At 43.9% G+C, this 21530-nt stretch overlaps 1 protein-coding gene across 4 annotated transcripts in view; it reads left to right on the forward strand.

Annotated features, from left to right (window-relative positions):
• The window catches only part of LOC137372567 (potassium channel subfamily T member 2), a 921357-nt gene that overhangs the window by 590836 nt on the left and 308991 nt on the right, over positions 1-21530 (forward strand). For all 4 annotated transcript variants that reach the window (XM_068036495.1, XM_068036496.1, XM_068036497.1 and 1 more), the window contains one exon: positions 17214-17325. In XM_068036495.1, coding sequence (XP_067892596.1) covers positions 17214-17325 — 112 coding nt within the window. The remainder of the gene's footprint in view (positions 1-17213; positions 17326-21530) is intronic.

Consider the following 21530-nt stretch of genomic DNA (forward strand, 5'->3'; position numbering starts at 1 on the left):
GGCTGAACTCCGTTCAGGTCGACTGAGTTGGCAATTTTCCAGATGTGAAGCCTGAGTTCTTCATTTGTTGGCTGGTAATTAGTTGTGTTTATCAAGTCTCAGCAACACTGACTGACACATAACTTATTTTGCAAACCTTCAAGGTCTGTTTAATAGCCATTTTAAATAACTCCTTGTTCTCTCTTGATAACAATGTCTGACTTCCATGTGAGAAAATTACTTCACAAAACATCTCAGTTCCATCAGCTCCGATTGTTTCCCACCATTACAGCTCCCAATGTTTCAAAGTATGATGGTCAGGTTTACTAGTCAAGCTTAAGTATTTTATGTATATATATATATATATATATATTATGGTTGGATAGCCTACGCAAGTCTCAACCATAAGCAAAGGTTCTTCTTTCTACAGATTCAATTTCCTATAGTGCTAATAGAAGTGGAACAATATATGTATGTAAGCTCATGCAGAAAAGTGGCAGACTTTTCTTTAGTCATTTCCATGAAATTACAGCCTTTAATAGATGTGAAGACCAGTGCAAAAAAGGTGCTAAAATGTTACATATGTTTTGCTTGAAATTCTCACAGATTTTCATTTACAATTAAATATACTTTGATTTGATTATTGCTTCAGTTAATTTTGTTAAAGTAATAATAACATGGGTTATGTGAATATTAGCATTATACATAGACATTAGATTATTTTTTTAAATGGCCAATTTTGTTTCCGGTGCTTTAGTGGTACCTACATACATTTTTAAAGTGGCACATTGGGAATTTTAAAACAAATATATTATTTAAACACACTGAGTTGCTTTATTAAAAATGGGCAGAAAACACTTGAATACATGTCCATATATTGCCTTTATCTTCATATGAACTTAGGAGGTTTATTCTTCATGCATTTATCATGGTGATTGGAGCCATGATGCCATCTGCCATCCCCACCGTATCCCAGTCTGCAAATTGACCTTTTGGAATTTGGCAGTCAGCCATAAAAACAAAGTTTTGCTCAGCCCTGAATGCTCAGCAGCTGCCTGAGTGAAATGACTGCTGCTTCTACAAATTAACTAGCTACTTAAATGATTAAGATGTGTAAGCAGCCTATTCACAACCTCAGCATCCTATATGATCTTAAGTTGAGCTTCCGACCCCATATCCACTCCATCAGCAAGAAAGCCTACTTCCACCTCCATAATGTTGCCCGTCTCTGTCCTGCCTCAGTCCATCTGCTGCTGAAACCCTCATCCATGTTTCAGTTACTTCAAGACTGGCGAATCCCAGTGCTCTGCTGGCTGGCCTCCCATCTTACACCCTCCATAAACTTGAGCTCATCCAAACCTCTGATGCCTGTATCCTGACTTGCACCAAGTTCCATTCATCCATTACCCCTGTACTTGCTGGCCTACATTGGCCCCTGGTCTGACAACGTCTAGATTTTAAAATTCTTTTCCTTGTGTTTAAATGCCTCAATGGCCTTGCCCTCTCTATCTCTTTAACCTCCTCCAGCCTATAACCCTCTGCGAACTCTGTGTTCCTTCACTTCTGGCCTCTTGTGCATCTCCCACTTTCTTTGCACCATCATTGATGACTCTATGCTATTAAATTACCTTCTTCACTGCATCTTCAATTCTCTCTCCTCCTTTAAGACACTCCTTAAAACTTAACTATTTGACCAAGCTTTTGGTCACCTATCCTAGTATCTCCTTCTTTGGCTTGCTGTCAATTTTTGTCTGCTTACACTCCTATAAAAAGCCTTGGGACATTTTATTATCTTAAAGACTCTATATAAATGTAAGCTATTGTTATGTCATTAAAAATGCTTTGTGAATGCCAGTTTTCTACCATTCCCACTGTTGGATTGATTTTGATTTTTGGCTTTTAAATCTCGAGAAAAGAGGACAAGAAACCAAAAAAGGCAAAATATATCCCAGGTCTCTTTCTTTTGAATATAGCACAAAATATGGGTTATAAACCAGGAGATGGAGTGGTTTACAGTTTCAAAATTCTTGAGATCATAGCATCATTAACTTTATTCCTCTCACTTTCTATACCACTTATACTCTCGATATTGTTTGAGTGTAACTATGTTTATTGGTTGCTGCTTCAATATGTTAAAAAAAAGACTTCCATTTATATAGTGCATTTCATGACCTGTGGACATTCCAGAGCATTTACAGATAATTAAATACTTTGGAAGTGTAGTTGCTGTTGTAATGTGTGGTGGCCAACTTTCAGACAGTAAGATTCCGCAAATAGCAAAATTGTAATGACTGGTTAAAATGCTTTAGTGATGTTGATTGAGGAAGAAATCTTGGCCACTGGAAAGAACTCCCCTTCTCTTCTTCCACTAAAGACATCGGTTCTTTTACATCCACCTAAGGGAGCAAATGGTATAACATTTCATCCCAAAGCCGGCACTGCTGACAGTGCAGCACTCCCTCTGTATTGCACTGTAAAATCGGCCTGGAGTATGTGCTCGAGTCTCAGGCATGGAACTTGAACCTACAACCTTCTGACTCAGGCGAGTGTGCTACCACTGAGTCATGGTTGACAGCTAAAAGTCACTGAATAGACTGAGTGATGATGGGAATGGGTGGTACAACAAAAATACTTGATGATAAGATTGTATAATGGAAAGAAGATAATTTACTGAAATCTAAATTAAAGTGCAGGCACCCTTACAAGGTTATATATTACACAGTAACATGAAACAATTTGACAGTATTTTTTCATCTCTGGCACCTGGGTTTGTATTTTAATGGTCTGAAAGCTACTGTTCTTTGCTGGGTATAAAGGTTCTGCATGAATTGAGTTTAGGTCATCTCAACCTGACCTCTAGAAGGTATGCATGCACAGGAGAATGCTATCCTTAATTTGATACAACTAAGTACCAAGTTAACAATCTCACTCAAAGAAACCATTAAAATGCTTGGAGGAGCAAGTGGAATAATGCACACTGGGGTGTTAGGTGTTCTGAGTTTAAGTTTAAGACACATTTTTGACCAGCAGTATGTTATGGACAGGATGAGAGATGATAAGGATGGTTCCCTTTTACCACCTCTTGACTGACTAAGGAAGTGTTTTTTTAACCCCAGAATGCCTGAATGATCAAGAACAGACCAATGACAGGTTTTCTCAGAGGTTTAAAAGAAAGATAAATGTTTATTATACAACACAATGTTCAGCACCATTCGCAACTCCTCAGATACTGAAGCAGCCCATGTCCATATACAGCAAGACCTGGCAAACATCCAGGCTTGGGCTGATAAGTGGCAAATAACATTTGTGCTACAAAAGTGCCAGGCAATGACCATCTCAAACAAGAGAGAATCTAACCATCTCCCCTTGACGTTTAATGGCATTACCATCACTGAATCCCACACTATCAACATCCTGAGGGTCACCATTGACCAAAAACTGAAATGGACCAGTCACTAAATGCAGTGGCAACAAGAGCAGGTCAGAGGCTGGGAATTCTGCAGCGAGTAACTCATCTCCTGTCTCCCTAATGCCTGTCCACCATCTACTAGGCACAAGTCAGAAGTGTGACGGAATATTCTCCACGTGCCTTGGTGGGTGCAGCTCCAACAACACTCAAGAAACTCGACATCATCCAGGACAAAGCAGTCTGCTTGATTGGGCACCCCATCCACCACCTTCAATATTCACCCCCTCCACCATCGACGCACAGTGGCAGCAGTGTGAACCATCTACAAGATGCACCGCAGCAACTCACCAAGTTCCTTTGACAGCACCTTTCAAACCCTTGACCTCTTCCACCTAGAAGAACAAGGACAGCAGATGCATGGGAACACTACCACCTGCAAGTTCCCCTCCAAGCCACACACCATCCTGACTTGGAACTATATTGCTGTTCTTTCACTGTCGCTGGGTCAAAATCCTGGAAGTCCTTTCCTAACAACACTGCTGGTGTACCTACACCCCAAAGACTACAGCAGTTCAAGCAGGCAGCTCTCCACCACCTTCTCAAGGGCAATTAGGGATGGGGAATAAATGCAGGCCCAGCCAGCAACGCCCAAATCCCAGGAACAAATTTTTAAAAACCTGAAATATATGCAACAACACCCACCCTCACACTCATACAGATACACACACACACTCAAGAAAGGCTAGAGATTATAAAGATAACATGCATTAGTTCTGGTGATTTTCTAAAGAATTCTCTGTTAGAGTTGCTTTTCCCCAGGGTGAAGACATGAAATGGTGCAGGGCTGTAATCTTTTCCCTTGTTTACTGAAGAAAGATTTGGGAGGTTCAGAAAGACGGATGCGCTGTTGCCAGCTGCTCTTGTTATATTTCAGCCAAGGGTCACTGGCAAAGTCCTGGTATGATTTCTCAGATAGGGAGTTCAAGGTCAAACTTCAGTCACTGCCTACATGTAGTTCAAAGCTGGTAATCTTAGGCAGGATCCTTTCTCTTTGATGACAGAGATGGATCTCCTTTGTCTGCCCAGAATGTACCTTTATTAAAGGTCCTTATCAGAAATCTAGGGCTAGATTTTGTTGTCTCGCTGCCGGGAGCAGCTGCAGGTGCAGGAAATGGCAGCCGCCCTGCACAGGAGGCGCGCGCCGTGATTACACAGCGGCCAGCCACTTAACATATTGACGGCCACCCCACCCCAATCACGTGCCCGGGGTGGCATTGACGACACCGTTCACGGTGTCCCCTGTTGCCAGAGCAGGTGCTGGCATCATTTTTAAAAGGCTGCCAGCCCTACAAACAGTTCAAAATAATGCAGATTTGACCCCTCCCCCACCTCGTTGGCGCCAGCTTTTCCTGGATGGGAAAGTGAATGTGCGTGAGTGCCGCACGTCGTGCTCAAGATTGGGAACTGAAGGTAAGATTGTGGGGAGTTAAATTTAAACTTATGCAGAGAGGTATTTTAAATATGTAAAGTAGGGTCCTGTCGCAGAGTAGCAGAGGTGACGCCACGGGTCCTCGCTGCCACTGGCAAGATTGGGCCTGGCAATCCTGGCGTTGGGCTCCAATTCTCTGCCACCACCACCCCTACCACCCCCCACCCCCGGCCCCATCAGCCACAAAACCGGATGTAGGCTGGGAACAAAATCCAGCCCTAGTTTCTGTCATGTGACCATAGTTTCTCTTTCCAATGTCCTCAAAAATGGTGTCTGGGTGTCTTTCATCCTCATCTCACTTTGATAAAGTAGGACTTTTCACACCCATGCTTTGGAAGTTGAGTTTGGAGTCAAAAGTCAGCAACAGTATTGTTAACCCAATCAGTTGGAGAGAAGAAGCCATTACCATAGAAAGGGTTGTTTGCATTTTAATGATTTCTCAAGGATGTGTCCAGAAAGGTCATTTGTATTTTAATGACTTCCCCAAGACTTGTCCAGATATTAAACATTAGCTCATGGTTCTTGCAGCTCTTTGTGTATTGGCAGCAAAGGAAATGTCACCTGATCTATCTTACTCCATTTTGTTTACGAGAAGATTATCTGTTTTGGTTCTATCTCTTAAGTTCATTTCGTGGTTCATAAATTCAGATTGAGAGGGAATGACAATTAATAGAGGGAACGTCACCCTGCATACAGCTGATGCTAAATTTGAGGTTGGAGTTATTGATTTAGATATGTAATTGTCAAAATGTTCCTGAGACCAGGCATTGTTATGCACATAGAAACTAATCAAAAGTTATAGAAATGTCCATAAAATTGAAAGTTGTTATACGCTGCCCACATATACTGCCTTGGGGACAGAAAACTGCAGAGGTGAGAAATTGGGCTCACTAGGACCCATTTTTTGGGCGCTACGTGCCTTTAGAGCTCCAAAGTGACATTCATGGCATACACACAAACTTGTGGGTCAAATCACATTGGAAGTCATATTGGTGCAGGCATTAGCACTTGCGCAGTGAACCTCCACTGGAAGTATGCAGAGCAGGCTGATCATGATGTCAATCAGAGTGCAATGCTGTTTTGACACCAGTGGTACAATTTTGGAGCTTAACGTTCCAGCCAATGTCCTCCCTTAACCTTGCACAACTAGAAAACATGTTCAGCAGCAGCAGCAGCCCACACCCACCTCCGACCAGCTCAGTTTAAAGGAATCATCATTAGTTTTTGGTTGGTTTCTTCCGGCTGTTGCTATGATTCAACAAATGTTTTGTGCTTTCTATAGTTGTTCCAAGTTGCATAAGTCCGTAGGGAGTGGTGTGGCTTCAAGGCTTCTGCAGAAACCAGTTGCTCCTAGACATAGATGCAGTCGTAGGCATTCCCCTTGGAATACAGCATGACTTGGAAAATGAACAGAGACCATGTAGAGCAGGACAAGCTACTGGAAGAGGGCGGGGAAGAGGGGGAAAGGTCTCCCAGCAAGAGCCCATATTTGCTCAAGGTGTTCAGAGAGCAAATAGAGTCATAGAGTTATACAGCACAGAAACAGACCCTTTGGCCCATTGTGTCCGTGCCATCCATCATACACGAAGGAAAAATTCCTAGAACCTTTTCCTGCAACTGTTCTGTCTCTTTGACCTCACTTTGTCTTTCCTTAACTTCTGGAGAAGCTACTTTTGTTTCGGCCAAATCATTCCCCAGGAGCAGGTCAACTCCATCACAGCTGAACCTCAATGAGGATCAATGTATGAGATGTCTGCGTTTCACTGAGGACACCCTCACTGAAATCTGCAATCTGTTGGAGCCGCATCTGCAACCTCAGACTGGGGCAAGTACCACATTGCCAGGGACTGTGAAAGTGGCTGTGGCAATGAACTTTTAGCTGTCTCCTTCCAGGCTGGAGCTGGAGATATTTGTAACATCTTGCAGTTTGCCGTGTATTGAGGTTCTCTATTCAAGGAGCGATAATTACATTTCATTCTCACTTACCAGACACCAGCAGGCAGAGTCATCATGTGACCTTGTTGGATTTACAGACTTCCCCATAGTGCAGGGCAACATTGCATGCACATCGCTTTGCAGGTTCTGCATGTCAACTCCAACCTAAACCCCAAGTGAAAGGGATTCCACTCCCCAATGTCCATCTGGTGTGCGCCATAGCCCAACAGGTTTAATTCTCGGTATCCTGGCAGCAGTCATGATGCCTTCATTTTGTGGCAGTCTGCGGTGTCAGCTGCATTTGAACCATCATGGCAAACCAAAGGGTGGCTACAGGCTGACGAGGGCTATCGGCTGCCAATATGGCTGATAATCTTGATGTGCAACCCATACACGTGCACAGCGTTTTTATTTTATTCGTTCGTGGGATTTTGTCATCACTGGCAATGCCAGCATTTATTGCCATCCCTCGTTGCCCTTGAGAAAGTGGTGGTGAGCCACATTCTTGAACCACTGCAGTCCATTGTAAATGTTTTCCATACAACTGAGTGGCTTGCTCTGCCATTTCAGAGGGCAGTTAAGAGTTGGCCACATTGCTATTGGTCTGGAGTCACTTATAGGGTAAGGATGGCAGATTTCCTTCCCTAACGCACATCAGTTGAGTTTTATTTTTACGACAGTCAGTAATTTCATAGTTAGCATTATTAAGAGCTGCTTTTAGTTCAAGATTTATTTAATTAACTGGATTTAAATTCTACAGCAGCCAAGATGGGATTTGAACTCACATCTCCGGTTTATTAGTCCAGTTCTCTGGATTAGTAATCCAGTACCATAACCACTATGCTACCATATCAATAGCATACATACAATGAAAGCCATGCTGCCACACAAAATATGATCGAACACACCATTGGTGGGTAGCTGCTGTTTGTGCTGCAATGGAAGCTTCAGTGGTACTTGCCACTCATGATATTGGCCCCCTGCTGATGTGTCCAGCTAATAAATGGTGCAGTTAGAGCTTGCTGGAAGCAAACTTCATGGAAATAAACAGGCAGAATGAAACTGGTGTGCCGTCTGCATTGCAATCAACAGGCGCAAGCTATTCGCACATCACAATCCCAGCGCCCATTTTCAGGAGCTATGCAATTTAGGCCCCAGAACTTTTCTGAAGAGGTATTGTTGATTTATTGTGAATTATTTCCCCTCCTGTAGAGACCTGCCATTTTTGGCTTTCTGTCCAGACCAGAAAAAATCAATTCTGAGTCCATAGTATGGATAGCAATTTCAAGTGTAAGTGAAGATCTAATATGGCAGGTCTCCATGGGAGGGGAATGATTCACTAAATGAAAAATCCTTTCTGCATCAACTTCAATTTTGTTAGCTTTTATAAAAAGCAGAACAAGTGGAGGGTACTTTACTCTGAAAGTATTCCCCTAGCCTTTCATTCTCCTTTTCAAAAAAATGTTATCACAGACCATTAGAATGGAAGAATGATAGGCACTAAGCTACTTTGGGCCAGTGGACAGACTGTGGTCTTTTTGAATACATCACATTAAGTGCATCACATACAAATACAAAGTGATTTCAGACATTTATAGGAAATGAGTTAGAAAATGACCAAATGCATGAAGAATTTTATTGGACCTGAAGCTGTTATATCCTTTAAAAACTGCTCAGGTCAAGCTATCATGATAAATTGCTGAATTAATTAGAGAAGATTGGTAGCAACCCTCTTCAATATGCAAAATGGGATAATGTAATCTAATTGTACAATAAGCATAAAGAAGAGTCACTCACAAAATGAGACTTAATAATGTATGAAATGATTAGCCTAAGGTTCGTATCAAAAATGGAAAGGTGAATTTACAATATCCTTGTTTCAATTTGCTGCCAAGTTACATAACTAAGGCAGGATAGAGTAAAGATGAAGTGAAATCCTTTAAAGGATTAATTTAGAATACAATTCAATTTATATTCTTAGTTTCATTTCTCTCCATTCAGTAACTACATTATTGATATATTTGTATCCTCTTTAAATCCTCTTGAAAACTTAAATATGACAGATTATTGTAACTTATGCTAATTTTACCAAGGCAAACTTGCAAACTAAGGGTGGCACAGTGGCGCAGTGGTTAGCACCGCAGCCTCACAGCTCCAGCGACCCGGGTTCAATTCTGGGTACTGCCTGTGTGGAGTTTGCAAGTTCTCCCTGTGTCTGCGAAGGTTTCCTCCGGGTGCTCCGGTTTCCTCCCACATGTCAAAGACTTGCAGGTTGATAGGTAAATTGGCCATTGTAAATTGCCCCTAGTATAGGTAGGTGGTATGGAAATATAGGGACAGATGGGGATGTGGTAGGAATATGGAATTAGTGTAGGATTAGTATAAATGGGTGGTTGATTGTCGGCACAGACTCGGTGGGCCAAAGGGCCTGTTTCAGTGCTGTATCTCTAAATAAAAATAAATAAATATTGATAACAGAACAAGGAACTACTGTTACTACAGTCTCTGTTAGACCAGTATGATGTGCATTAAATGAGCTGTATTAACCAAGCGGCTCAGCATAAGTCTGCACTGGTCTAACACGCTGTGATTACATGTTAACCACCCAAACCATATGTACATTGCCCGCATTGCTCACAAAGGGTTGGATTTTGAGCTGGAGACGGGGCTCCCAGCGCCGGGCCGAAAAGGCGGGGGGAACCCCAGCTCCACATTTTCTTCCCCCGCCCCACCTACCACTGCTCCCCTCTGGAGTTAACCTCCAGTAGTTTTGAGTCAAAGTTTTAGGAGGCAAGATCCCCATCACTTGAAAGGGATGGAGATCCCGCCTCCAAGAGCTGCCGGCCAGTCAGAGGGCCAGCAGCTCAGCAGTATTGGCACCGCCACCGGGAGCAGTGGCCACTGCTGGTACTGCAGAGGGCTCGGACCCAGGCCCAGCACTGGAACCCCAGAGATGAGGCAGGTGAGACAGGCCGCTGGGGCCAGTCTGGAAGGCCACGGTGAGGGGCAAGCAGGAGGGTGGTCATTCAGTCCAAGGAGAGGGGGTTCCCGGGGGGTAAAGTTGTTCCCAGTGGGGGTCCTCCATGTGTCACAAATTCCCCACGCAGGAGGGACGCCCCCCACAAGCCCACAGGGAGGGTGCCTCATTTTACAAGGCGTTCTCCTTGTACGTCGGAGGCCCCTCCTCACCACCACTGGTAGGATCCCAGCAGCAGTAGGAAGAGGCCCTTAATTGGCTGTTAATAGGTCACTTAAGGGCCTCAATTGGCCTCTGGGCAGGAAGGCCATCGTTGGCTATCCCGCCCCCAGGAAGATCACTGGACGATGGGGAGGCGACGGGCCCTCTGCCCCACCACCCCCCACCACCCGTCGCGATTTTCCATGCGCTCCCGCCTCTGACCCCACCTTATGGGGCCCCACAAAATTCCGGCCAACATTCGCTTGCGTAATGTACATATCCACTGTGAAGTTTACATATTTCCATAATATAGTTTTTAATTATTAATAATAGCTATGGCAACTCAATCTACAGTCTGTAAAAGAGTCCTGCTCTGGGATTGCATTGTGGCTATAGAAATTGCATTTGTTGTATCTGTTCTAATTGACATGGCCTTATGTTCTTATTCAGATGAACTTTTTACAATTTACCATTAAAAATCAAGTGAGGTTGTACATCACAAACTTAATGGTCCTATGATCTGTTTTATTGTATAGCTGTCTAAAGCTTCTCCCACTGAAAATATGAATCATAATTAGCTGCCAAAATATTGGCGAGGCTAATGGTGCTCATCATTATTAATGTGCAGATGCTGCTGCAATCTCAGGTGAGGGCAGATGCCCAAATCCAAAATTGCTGTCGAAGATGTGCCGCTCCACGCTCAGCATTGCATTGCTGAACTACAAGAAAGCCCCCAGCGAGTTAACATCCATAGCACTCAAAGTAGCCAGAAGCGCTGCACAAAGAACAGCCAGGCGCTGCGCAAATGACTACTGGCAACACCTATGCAGTCATATTCAGCTGGCCTCTGACACCGGAAACATCAGAAGAATGTATGATGGCATGAAAAGAGCTTTTGGGCCAAACATCAAGAAGATCGCCCCCCTCAAATCTAAATCAGGGAACACAATCACTGACCAACTCAAGCAAATGGACCGCTGGGTGGAGCACTACCTAGAACTGTACTCCAGAGAAAATGTTGTCACTGAGAGTGCCCTCAATGCAGTCCAGTCTCTGCCAGTCATGGATGAGCTGGAAGTACAGCCAACAAAATCGGAACTCAGTGATGCCATTGATTCTCTAGCCAGCGGAAAAGCCCCTGGGAAGGACGGCATTACCCCTGAAATAATCAAGAGTGCCAAGCCTGCTATATTTTCAGCAATGTTCGAACTGCTTTGCCTGTGCTGGGACGAGGGAGCAGTACCTCAGGACATGCACGATGCCAATTTCATCACTATAAGAACAAGGGTGACCGCGGTGACTGCAACATCTACCGTGGAATCTCCCTGCTCAGCATAGTGGGGAAAACCTTCGCTCGAGTCACTTTAAACAGGCTCCAGAAGCTGGCTGAGCGTGTCTACCCTGAGGCACAGTGTGGCTTTCGAGCAGAGAGATCCACCATTGACATGCTGTTCTCCCTTCGCCAGCTACAGGAGAAATGTTGTGAACAACAGATGCCCCTCTACGTTGCTTTCATTAATCTCACCAAAGCCTTTGGCCTCGTCAGCAGACGCGGTCTCTTCAGACTACTAGAAAAGATCGGATGTCCACCAAAGCTACTAAGTATCATCACCTCATTCCACGACAATATGAAAGGCACAATTCAGCATAGCGGCACCTCATCAGACCCCTTTCCTATCCTGAGTGGCGTGAAACAGGGCTGTGTTCTCGCACCTACACTGTTTGGGATCTTCTTCTCCCTGCTGCTCTCACATGCGTTCAAGTCTTCAGAAGAAGGAATTTTCCTCCACGCAAGATCAGGGGGCAGGTTGTTCAACCTTGCCCGTCTCAGAGTGAAGACCAAATTACGAAAAGTCCTCATCAGGGAACTCCTCTTTGCTGACGATGCTGCATTAACATCTCACACTGAAGAGTGTCTGCAGAGACTCATCGACAGGATTGCGGTTGCCTGCAATGAATTTGGCCTAACCATCAGCCTCAAGAAAACAAACATCATGGGACAGGACGTCAGAAATGCTCCATCCATCAATATCGGCAACCATGCTCTGGAAGTGGTTCAAGAGTTCACCTACCTAGGTTCAACTATCACCAGTAACCTGTCTCTCGATGCAGAAATCAACAAGCGCATGGGAAAGGCTTCCACTGCAATGTCCAGACTGGCCAAGAGAGAGTGTGGGAAAATGGCGCACTGACACGGAACACAAAAGTCCGAGTGTATCAAGCCTTTGTCCTCTGTACCTTGCTCTCAGGCAGCGAGGCCTGGACAACGTATGTCAGCCAAGAACGACGTCTCAATTCATTCCATCTTCGCTGCCTCCGGACAATCCTTAGCATCAGGTGGCAGGACCGTATCTCCAACACAGATGTCCTCGAGGCGGCCAACATCCCCAGCATATATACCCTACTGAGCCAATGGCGCTTGAGATGGCTTGGCCTTGTGAGCCACATGGAAGATGGCAGGATCCCCAAGGACACATTGTACAGCGAGCTCATCACTGGTATCAGACCCACCGGCCGTCCATGTCTCCGCTTTAAAGAGGTCTGCAAACGCGACATGAAGTCCTGCGGCATTGATCACAAGTCGTGGGAGTCAGTTGCCAGCGATCGCCAGAGCTGGCGGGCAGCCATAAAGGCGGGGCTAAAGTGTGGCGAGTTGAAGAGACTTAGCATTTGGCAGGAAAATAGACAGAAACGCAAGGGGAGAGCCAACTGTGTAACAGCCCCGACAACCAATCTTATCTTTAGCACCTGTATAACAGTCTGTCACTCTAGAATTGGCCTTTATAGCCATTCCAGGCGCTGCTTCACAAATCACTGACCACCTCCAGGCGCTTACCCATTGTCTCCTGAGACAAGGAGGCCAAAGATACTCAAGCAAAAGAAAACCACGATACAAGTATTAATCTTTTGAAGGTAGATGTTGCAGACGGGATTCTGTAAAATTTCTTCTCATTCCCTTTTAACTTTATGCTGCCTTCAATATCATCATCCTCTTCCTCTTCCTTCAATATCTCTCCTCTGCAGTCTACCTTTGCGACACTGTCCTGACCTGATCCCCTCAAACTTGTCGCATTGCTTTCAACAAGGAGCCACATTTGCAGAGATTGTAGGTCAGACAATGAGGCTGACAATGTTGTAGCCCTATCTTGGCCCAAGCTCACTGCCAGTTTGGCTTCCTTTCCTGTCTTAACAAGATCAAGCTTTCAAGTTAACTGCAGCATACTGCTCAGCCTCAAGCTGGATTTTCTTTGTCACATCAAATCCATTACCGTGATTGTTTTCTTTCCTGTCTGAAACATTGCCCACATCTGTTTCTATATCTCTCCCTCATTTCTCTCAAAAAACTAATCCATACCTTTATTACCGTAGAAATGGTGTATAATTTGACCTTTGAAGCCTCCGAATATCATTCCAAAAATGGGGATTGACTTATACACTGAGTATAAAATGTGATCTGCCAGTGTGGGTGATCCCCATTTTGAAATGTGAATAAGAAATAGCACTTATAATTCATATTAAATCAATATGGCACGGTTTATTGAATAAAGTAATTGTACAAAGATACTTTTAACCACAATCAAAGCATTTTAAAACCCATCAAATTCATTGTCTTCGGCATCCGATGCAAAGAGTTCATCGAATTCATTCTGAGTCATCATCATAAGGATCCCACTCTGGATCAGATGTGGTGCTTTCAGTTTCACAATCAACCCTCCACAACAAATCATCTTCCTCTCCATCCATTGAATTGGATATTCTGCATTTTTTGAATGATCTGATGACAGTTTGTACATTAATAGCATCCCACAATTTGATGACGAAACCACAAAAAAAATCAAGCATGGCAGTGCATCTATTTCCTCTCTTTGTGAAGATTTTTTTCACCGTCAACCATCCTCCTATTCCATTCGGTGCAAACATGATCTTTGAATGGCTTGTTGAGGTATATATCCAAAGGCTGAACTACAGACATTAGACAGACCCCCCCTGCCATAACTGCAATGTGGGTGCTATTTCTTCGCAGGGATCTGAACATGTCCCGCACTAGTAAGCTGCATTCTTTACATAGGTCATCTATTCCACACATTTTCGATCCATTACTTCACTCCATCCTCATCCATCCAACCATTGTCATGGACATGCACAAAAACTCCTGGAGTAAACTTGATGTTCGGCATGGTTTTATGTTTGAAAATTACCATCGGGTTTAGTTTTGTTCTGTCGGCCATGCAGGCGAGTACCACCATGAATCTTGTCTTCTCATGTTCTGTAGTTTTCACTGAAACTGTTTTTGGACCTTTTACTCCACAGTTTGGTTGCTGGGCATATCAAAATTCATGGGCGTTTCATCCATGTTGCCAATGTGACATAATGGGTACTTGTGTTTTTGCCACTGTCTGATGATGAATCGCTGGAAACTGGTAATTTTGGCATCAAGGTCTTTTGCTAGTCTCGGAGCAATCTTGGTCTTCTACCGCAGCACTAGACATTTTTTTTCCATAAAGCGGCTACACCAACTAGCTTTTGCTCTGAAAGTTTTGCTGGACTTGGTTTGATTTGGTCCACTAAAGTGCGTATATACGCATTGCATTTCTGGTTGACAATGTAACCATTCTGATGATTTTTGACAACCCAATCCGATAGATGCTTCTCAAGATCAGGCCAGTGACTGGTCCCTGGTCTCATGGCACATTTGGTATTGCACAACTTCTTCAAGGTGGATTCCTTCTTCTTCCGTTTTCGTATCAGTTTTTCACTAACACTGAATTCCCTCGCTGCAGCACAGTTATTTGACAAGTTAGCAAATATTCCGACTTTAAGCTTGAAACCAGCTTCATACTTCATTCATTTTGCTGGACGACCCATTTCTCTTAGTTGTTTGCCACACCGGGTCTGCTTTGTATGGGTGTGTCTTAAACTCCCGCACATCTTCGCAACACAGCCCGTGTCGCCTGCTTGATCCATTGTGCCCAGGTATAAGGTAAGTAAAACATGCATTTGTGGGTGAAAAGTTGAGGCTGACTACTAATGCGAGTATAGCATATCATGGTTGAAAAGGGGGGTCGATTTTTATGCTGAGTAAATGCAAAAGCATGATTATTGGGTCTGCAAAAATGAAGTTGGCTTATATGCTGGGTCACCGTATATGCCGCGATCTATAGTACCTCAATATTGTCCTCTCCAATGCTCTCATTGCTAGCCTCCACCCTCCATGAATGGCTACTCCTTCACAAAGCTGCATCAAGTCGAACAAACTTGATTGAATTTTTCAAGGATGTGACTAGGTGTGTAGATGATTGTAAAGCAGTTGATGTAGTCTACATGGACTTCAGTAAGGCTTTTTATAAGGTCCCACATGGGAGATTAGTCAAGAAGGTAAGAGCCCATGGGACCCAGGGTAATTTGGCAAATTGGATCCAAAATTTGATTAGTGGCAAGAGGCAGAGGGTGATGGTCAAGGGTTGTTTTTGTGATTGGAAGCCTGTGACCAGTGGTGTATTGCAGGGATCGGTGCTGGGACCCTTGCTGTTTGTAGTGTACATTAATGATTTAGACGTGAATATAGGAGATATCACCAGTAAGTTCGCAGATGACATGAAAATTGGTGGTGTCGTAAATAGTGAGGAGGAAAGCCTTAGATTACAGGACGATATAGATGGGCTGATAAGATGGGCAGAGCAGTGGCAAATGGAATTTAATCCTGAGAAGTGTGAGGTGATGCATTTTGGGAGGACTAACAAGGCAAGGGAATATACAATGGATGGTAGGACCCTAGGAAGTATAGAGGGTCAGGGGGACCTTGGTGTACTTGTCCACAGATCACTGAAGGCAGCAGCACAGGTAAATAAGGTGGTTAGGAAGGCATATGAGATACTTTCCTTTATTAGCCGAAGCATAGAATATAAGAGCAGGGAGGTTATGATAGAGCTGTATAAAATGCTAGTTAGACCACAGCTGGAGTACTGTGTACAGTTCTGGTCACCACACTATATGAAGGATGTGATTGCACTGGAGGTGGTGCAGAGGAGATTCACCAGGATGTTGCCTGGGCTGGAGCATTTCAGCTATGAAGAGAGACTGGATAGGCTAGGGTTGTTTTCCTTAGAACAGAGAAGACTGAGGGGGTATTTGATTGAGGTATGCGATATTATGAGGGACATAGATAGGAATAAACATTTTCCCTTCGCGGAGGTGTCAATAACCAGGGGGCATAGATTTAAGGTAAGGGGCAGGAGGTTTAGAGGGGATTTGAGGAAAAGAAATTTCACCCAGAGGGTGATTGGAATCTGGAACACACTGCCTGGAGGAGTGGTAGAGGCAGGAACCCTCACAACATTTAAGAAGTATTTAGATGAGCACTTGAAATGCCGTAGCATCAAGGCTACGGGCCAAGTGCTGCAAAATGGGATTAGAATGGATAGGTGCTTGATTGCTGGCAAGGACATGATGGGCCGAAGGGCCTGTTTCTGTTCTGTATAATTCTATGACTCTACGACTCTGTCAAGCACTGTTATCATCCCCAACTCACTCCACCCCCATTCTCCATTTTATTGAGTCCCCATGCCCCAACAAATTAATTTCAAGGTTCTCCGATACTGCTCTAATTCTTCTAATAACTTCACCCTATTCTACTGTGTTGATGGCCTCCAGTCATGCATCCCCAATACACTTTCCACACTGAAGATACCAATTTACTCTTTGCTTTCTATCCCTTCTGTTCCACTATTAGTAACTGCCACTTCAGTCACTGTGCCCCTGCCCTCGAGAACATCATCATTAATAACCTATCCTCCTGCTTTCAAAAACTTGCAAACAGCCATTCTCTTCAATTGTGGTTTTACCTCAATATTTCAGTTACCTCCCCTTTCCTTTTTTTCTCCTATTTATGCTTGTAAAATGCTCTGAGACATCATTCTGTACATAAAGCTGCCAAGGAAATGCAACTTGTTGTTGAAGTTGACTCTTTGCCAATCAATATAAGTAAATGTTGTTTATATAATGGGCATATTATGGCTAGTATCAGTTTCGATTATTAGTCAAACCTCAATAAATAGTCGGGGTACAGTAGTATTTTGTTTCTTCAAGTGTCAACAGAATCAAAGTTTGGATCAGTCCAAGAGAAGAAAGAACTGCATTTGAATTTTGGTAATTCTGGTTGTCCTGCTGTGAGTGAAACATAACAATTGCCCATTATACTATCTCCATTTTTCTTCTACTTGTAGGTTATTTTCCAGTCTCAGTATTATCACGGAACTGACTCATCCAGCCAATATGAGATTCATGCAGTTCAGGGCCAAAGACTGCTATTCGCTGGCTTTGTCTAAACTTGAGAAGGTGAGGATATTTTTCTAAACTGTTACGTTTTGTGAAATCTGCATTTTATTTTTATACATAAATAAGGAATTAATATGGATGTGTTTTAAAAATGCAGATAGATCACTAATAGTTGCATTTGTTGAGAATTCAATTTTTTTAATATGTTACCCCCATGTTTCCAAACAACATTAACAATTCACAAACCTACCTCCAAACTCACTTAGGACCATAGAAGGGGAATGAAACATTTCTGTGAATGCTTTCTGCGGATCCTCGAAATGATCGTGCCTGCCATCATTGTGGTTCTTTATCAGTTAAACATCCTTGAACATTAAGAAAGAAAAGAAGGTGTATTTTTATAGAAAGTGCGAGAAATACTCAGCAGGTCAGACAGCATCTGAATGAAAGGTCACAGACCTGAAACGTTAACTCTGCTTCTCTCTCCAAAGATGCTGCTTGACCTGCTGAGTATTTCCAGCACTTTCTGTTTTTATTTCAGATTTCCAACATCTGCAGTATTTTGCTTTTATTATGCATTTTTGTAGTGTTTTTCACGTCCTCAGGACATCCTAAAGCGCTCTGCAGCCAATGAAGTATTTTTGCAGGCATAATGCAGGAACATTAAGCTCCTGTACATATATCCAGAAACTGCAAGTAGGTCAGAACTTTGTAATTGTGATTAATTTGTAGTTCTAAGTGGATCTGTGTACTTGTGGATAAAAGTTGCTCCAGCAATGACAGAAGTCTCCCTGATATGCATCTCAGGACCAAATTAGAATAAGGCCTATAGTCTTGATTCAAAATGTTCCATAAACACATTGGAACTCTAAATTAGAGGGTAAATTCAACATTTGAAAGTAGCACAGTTCAGCAAATCAATGCTCTAGCCCTATCTCCAACTTGCACTTCCTTTGAAATGGGCTGTTTGCTCGGAGCAATTTACATTTATACGACTACCATTCCATTTGTTTCAGAGTATAGTCCACAGCCTGTTTGACTGTGAATGGGTAATAGCTTTGGGGTAAGTTTAAAACCACTTCCACTATAGATGTGCATTCTTAATGGACACTTGTTACTATCATTACCAGTTCCATTGTGACTGCCCCTAGATATTGTTTTGTTCACCTAATTTAATCGGTTTCAAACTTATCAGCTAAAGATGTTTGCAAAATGATTGACGAAGCTGTGGTTGAGAATTTAACTTCTATAACAGTTGATATTGTGTACTGATTGCAGAACACCTCTTAATTTTCAATGGCTATACCTATTGCCACCAATGCCTCTTTGTGGAATATGAGGTCGGTCCAGGTTTCAAAACACAAAAAAAAGCACTTCAATGACTGATATTTCATAAAATTAAAATAATGAAGGTGATTTCATAAATAGCTTGAGGTCTAATTGTAAAAACTAGACTATAGCTTTCATTTCAATCTCATTTAATTTCATAATTACAGAAAAAGGACAGGTAAAGTGAGTAGTTAAAGCACATGAAGAATTTATCGCTGCAGCAAATAATGTCAGTGTTCAATGCAAAACATGTTTTCCTAATGGCAATCCCCTTTGCTCAATCTTAACAAAGCACTATTCCTCCTCAGAGCATCAGTATCAGTTCAGGCTGCACCTAGGCTTCAACATCCGGTTGTAGGTCGCATTTCAGGATTTCTGTTGAGCATTATTCCACAACATTGACTTGGAAAAGAGTTACTTTTGAAGCTGGGTATATTTTCACAAGTTTAATAAAAAGCGCACCAAAGGAAAGGGTAGTTATTGTGCTAAATGGAAGGTGTTTTTATGAACATACGAACATATGAATTAGAAGTAGGAGTAGGCCACTTGGCCCCTTGAGCCTGCTCTGCGATTCAATAAAATCATGGCTGATCTGATTGTAACCTCGACTACACATTCCCGCCTACCCCCAATAATCCTCAGCCCCTTGCTTATCAAGAATCTATCTACCTCTGCCTTAAAAATATTCAGATACTCTGCTTCCACCGCCTTTGAGGAAGAGAGTTCCAAAGACTCACAGCCCTCTGAGAGAAAAAATTTCTCCTTATCTCTGTCTTAAATAGGCGACCCCTTATTGTTAAACAGTGACCCCTAGTTCTAGATTCTCCCACACGAGGAAACTACTAAAACAAGAAGGTGTTTATTGCAGGCTGGAATTAGCAATGGTGCTGCTAACCTGGATCAGAGTAAAAAGCCCTCTGCTTCATGCAGATTAATATTTAACTTAGGCCCAAGTCTGAAAAATGTCTTCAAAGTCCGACATACTAAGGATCAGCAAATCCTTTTATGCTGGGCTGTACGACGTGAAGCCCACCGACAGCACGGCTTCCCAGTCCTTCCTGTCATCTATCACAGAGGTCTTAGATGACAGCATGAGGGAGAGACTGGACAAACCGCAAACTCTGGATGAGCTGACAAACGCCGTCAAGTCCTTCGAGATGAGTAAAACTCCCGGAAGCGATGGCTTACCGATTGAGTTGTTTTCGGCCCTGTAGGACTGGGTCGGCCCAGACCTGCAAGAAGCATACGAGAGTATGCTTCTGGCCGGCAGCATGTCAGGATCCACGAGGAAAGGCATCATCACCCTCATTTACAAGCAGGAGAGGGCGGAAATCAGAAAATTGCGGCCCATCTCACTGCTTAATGTTGACTACAAGATTCTGTCCAAAGTCATCGCCAGTTGGGTCAAGTCTGCTTTGGAGTCAGAGATTCACCCTGACCAGACCTGCACTGTACCCGGCAGGAAGATCTCTGATAGTCTTGTGCTACTCAGGTATACGATCGCCTATGTACCGGACAGCAGGGTGGACACCTGCCTGATCAGCTTGGACCAGGAGAAGGCTTTTGACAGGATATCGCACACCTACATGATGGACGTGCTTTCCAAAATGGGGTTTGGGGAGTGAATCGGCAATTGGATCAAACTGCTGTACACAAACAGTAGTAGCGCTGTCTAAATCAATGGGTGGGAATCAGAAAGTTTCCCAGTCCAATCTGGAGTCAGACAGGGCTGTCCTCTCTCCCCTGTCTTGTTTGTTTGCTGTATCGAACCCTTTGCTGAGTCCATTAGGAAGGATGCGGGCAAAAGAGGGATGACAATCCCAGTCAGCGGAGGCACTCAGGTAAAAGCCTCCCTATACATGGACGACGTCGCTGTCATCTGCTCGGATCTGCTGTCCATTCACAGACTGATGGGTATCTGCGAGCAGTTCGAACTGGCCTCGGGAGCCAAAGTTAACCACGGCAAGAGTGAGGCCATGTTCTTTGGCAACTGGACTGACCAATCCTTTGTCCCCTTCACCATCAGGTCAGACTACCTGATATGGGGATATGGTTTGGAAGGGCCGGGGCGTGTGCCAGAACCTGGAACGAACGAGTAGCCGGGGTATATCATAAACTGAGCATGTGGGAGCAGCGATCTCTCTCCATTGTGGCTAAGAACCTGGTCATCAGGTGCCAGGCATTCACATTGTTGCTGTATGTGGCACAGGTCTGGCCCATACCCCACTCCTGTGCTGTGGCAGTCACCTGCACTTTATCTGGAGATCCAAAATGGACCGGGTCCGGAGGATCATGATGTTCAAACCTCTGGATAAGGGCGGGAAAAATGTACTCAACATCACCCTGATCCTGATGACCACCTTCGTGTGTGGCTGCATGAAGCTGTGCGTAGAGCTCCAGTATGCAAACACCAAGTGTCGCTACGTGCTGAGGTTGCGAAGGATGGGTCTGGTCACATTGCCGCGGAATGCTCCATCCAATTGGATCGTGCCGTACCACCTATCCTTCGTGGGAAAGTTTCTGTGGGAAAGCACCTTTGACCACCAATCCATCAGACAGTGGTCTGCATGGAATGTCCTCAAGGCAGTATGGAAAAAGGAGATGGTGGATCCTGTCGGATAGTTCCCTGAGCAGACTGTCAAAGTCATTTGGCAGCATGCCTCATCACCAGAACTTTCAAACAAGCACCAAGACGTAGCTTGGCTGGTGGTGAGAAGGGTCCTCCCTGTCAGATCCTTCCTGCATGCCCGGAGTCTCTCCCCCTCCACACGCTGCCCTCGAGGTGGCTGCGGTGGGGAAGAGACAGTTGCCCACCTCCTTCTGGAATGTGTCTTTGCAAAGCAGGTGTGGAAAGAGATGCAGTGGTTTTTGTCGAGGTTCATCCCAAGCAGCTCTGTAACACAGGAGTCTGTGCTCTACGGGCTGTTCCCAGGGAC

Source organism: Heterodontus francisci, chromosome 8 (genome assembly GCF_036365525.1).
Source record: "Heterodontus francisci isolate sHetFra1 chromosome 8, sHetFra1.hap1, whole genome shotgun sequence".
Taxonomy (NCBI): Eukaryota; Metazoa; Chordata; class Chondrichthyes; order Heterodontiformes; family Heterodontidae; genus Heterodontus; species Heterodontus francisci.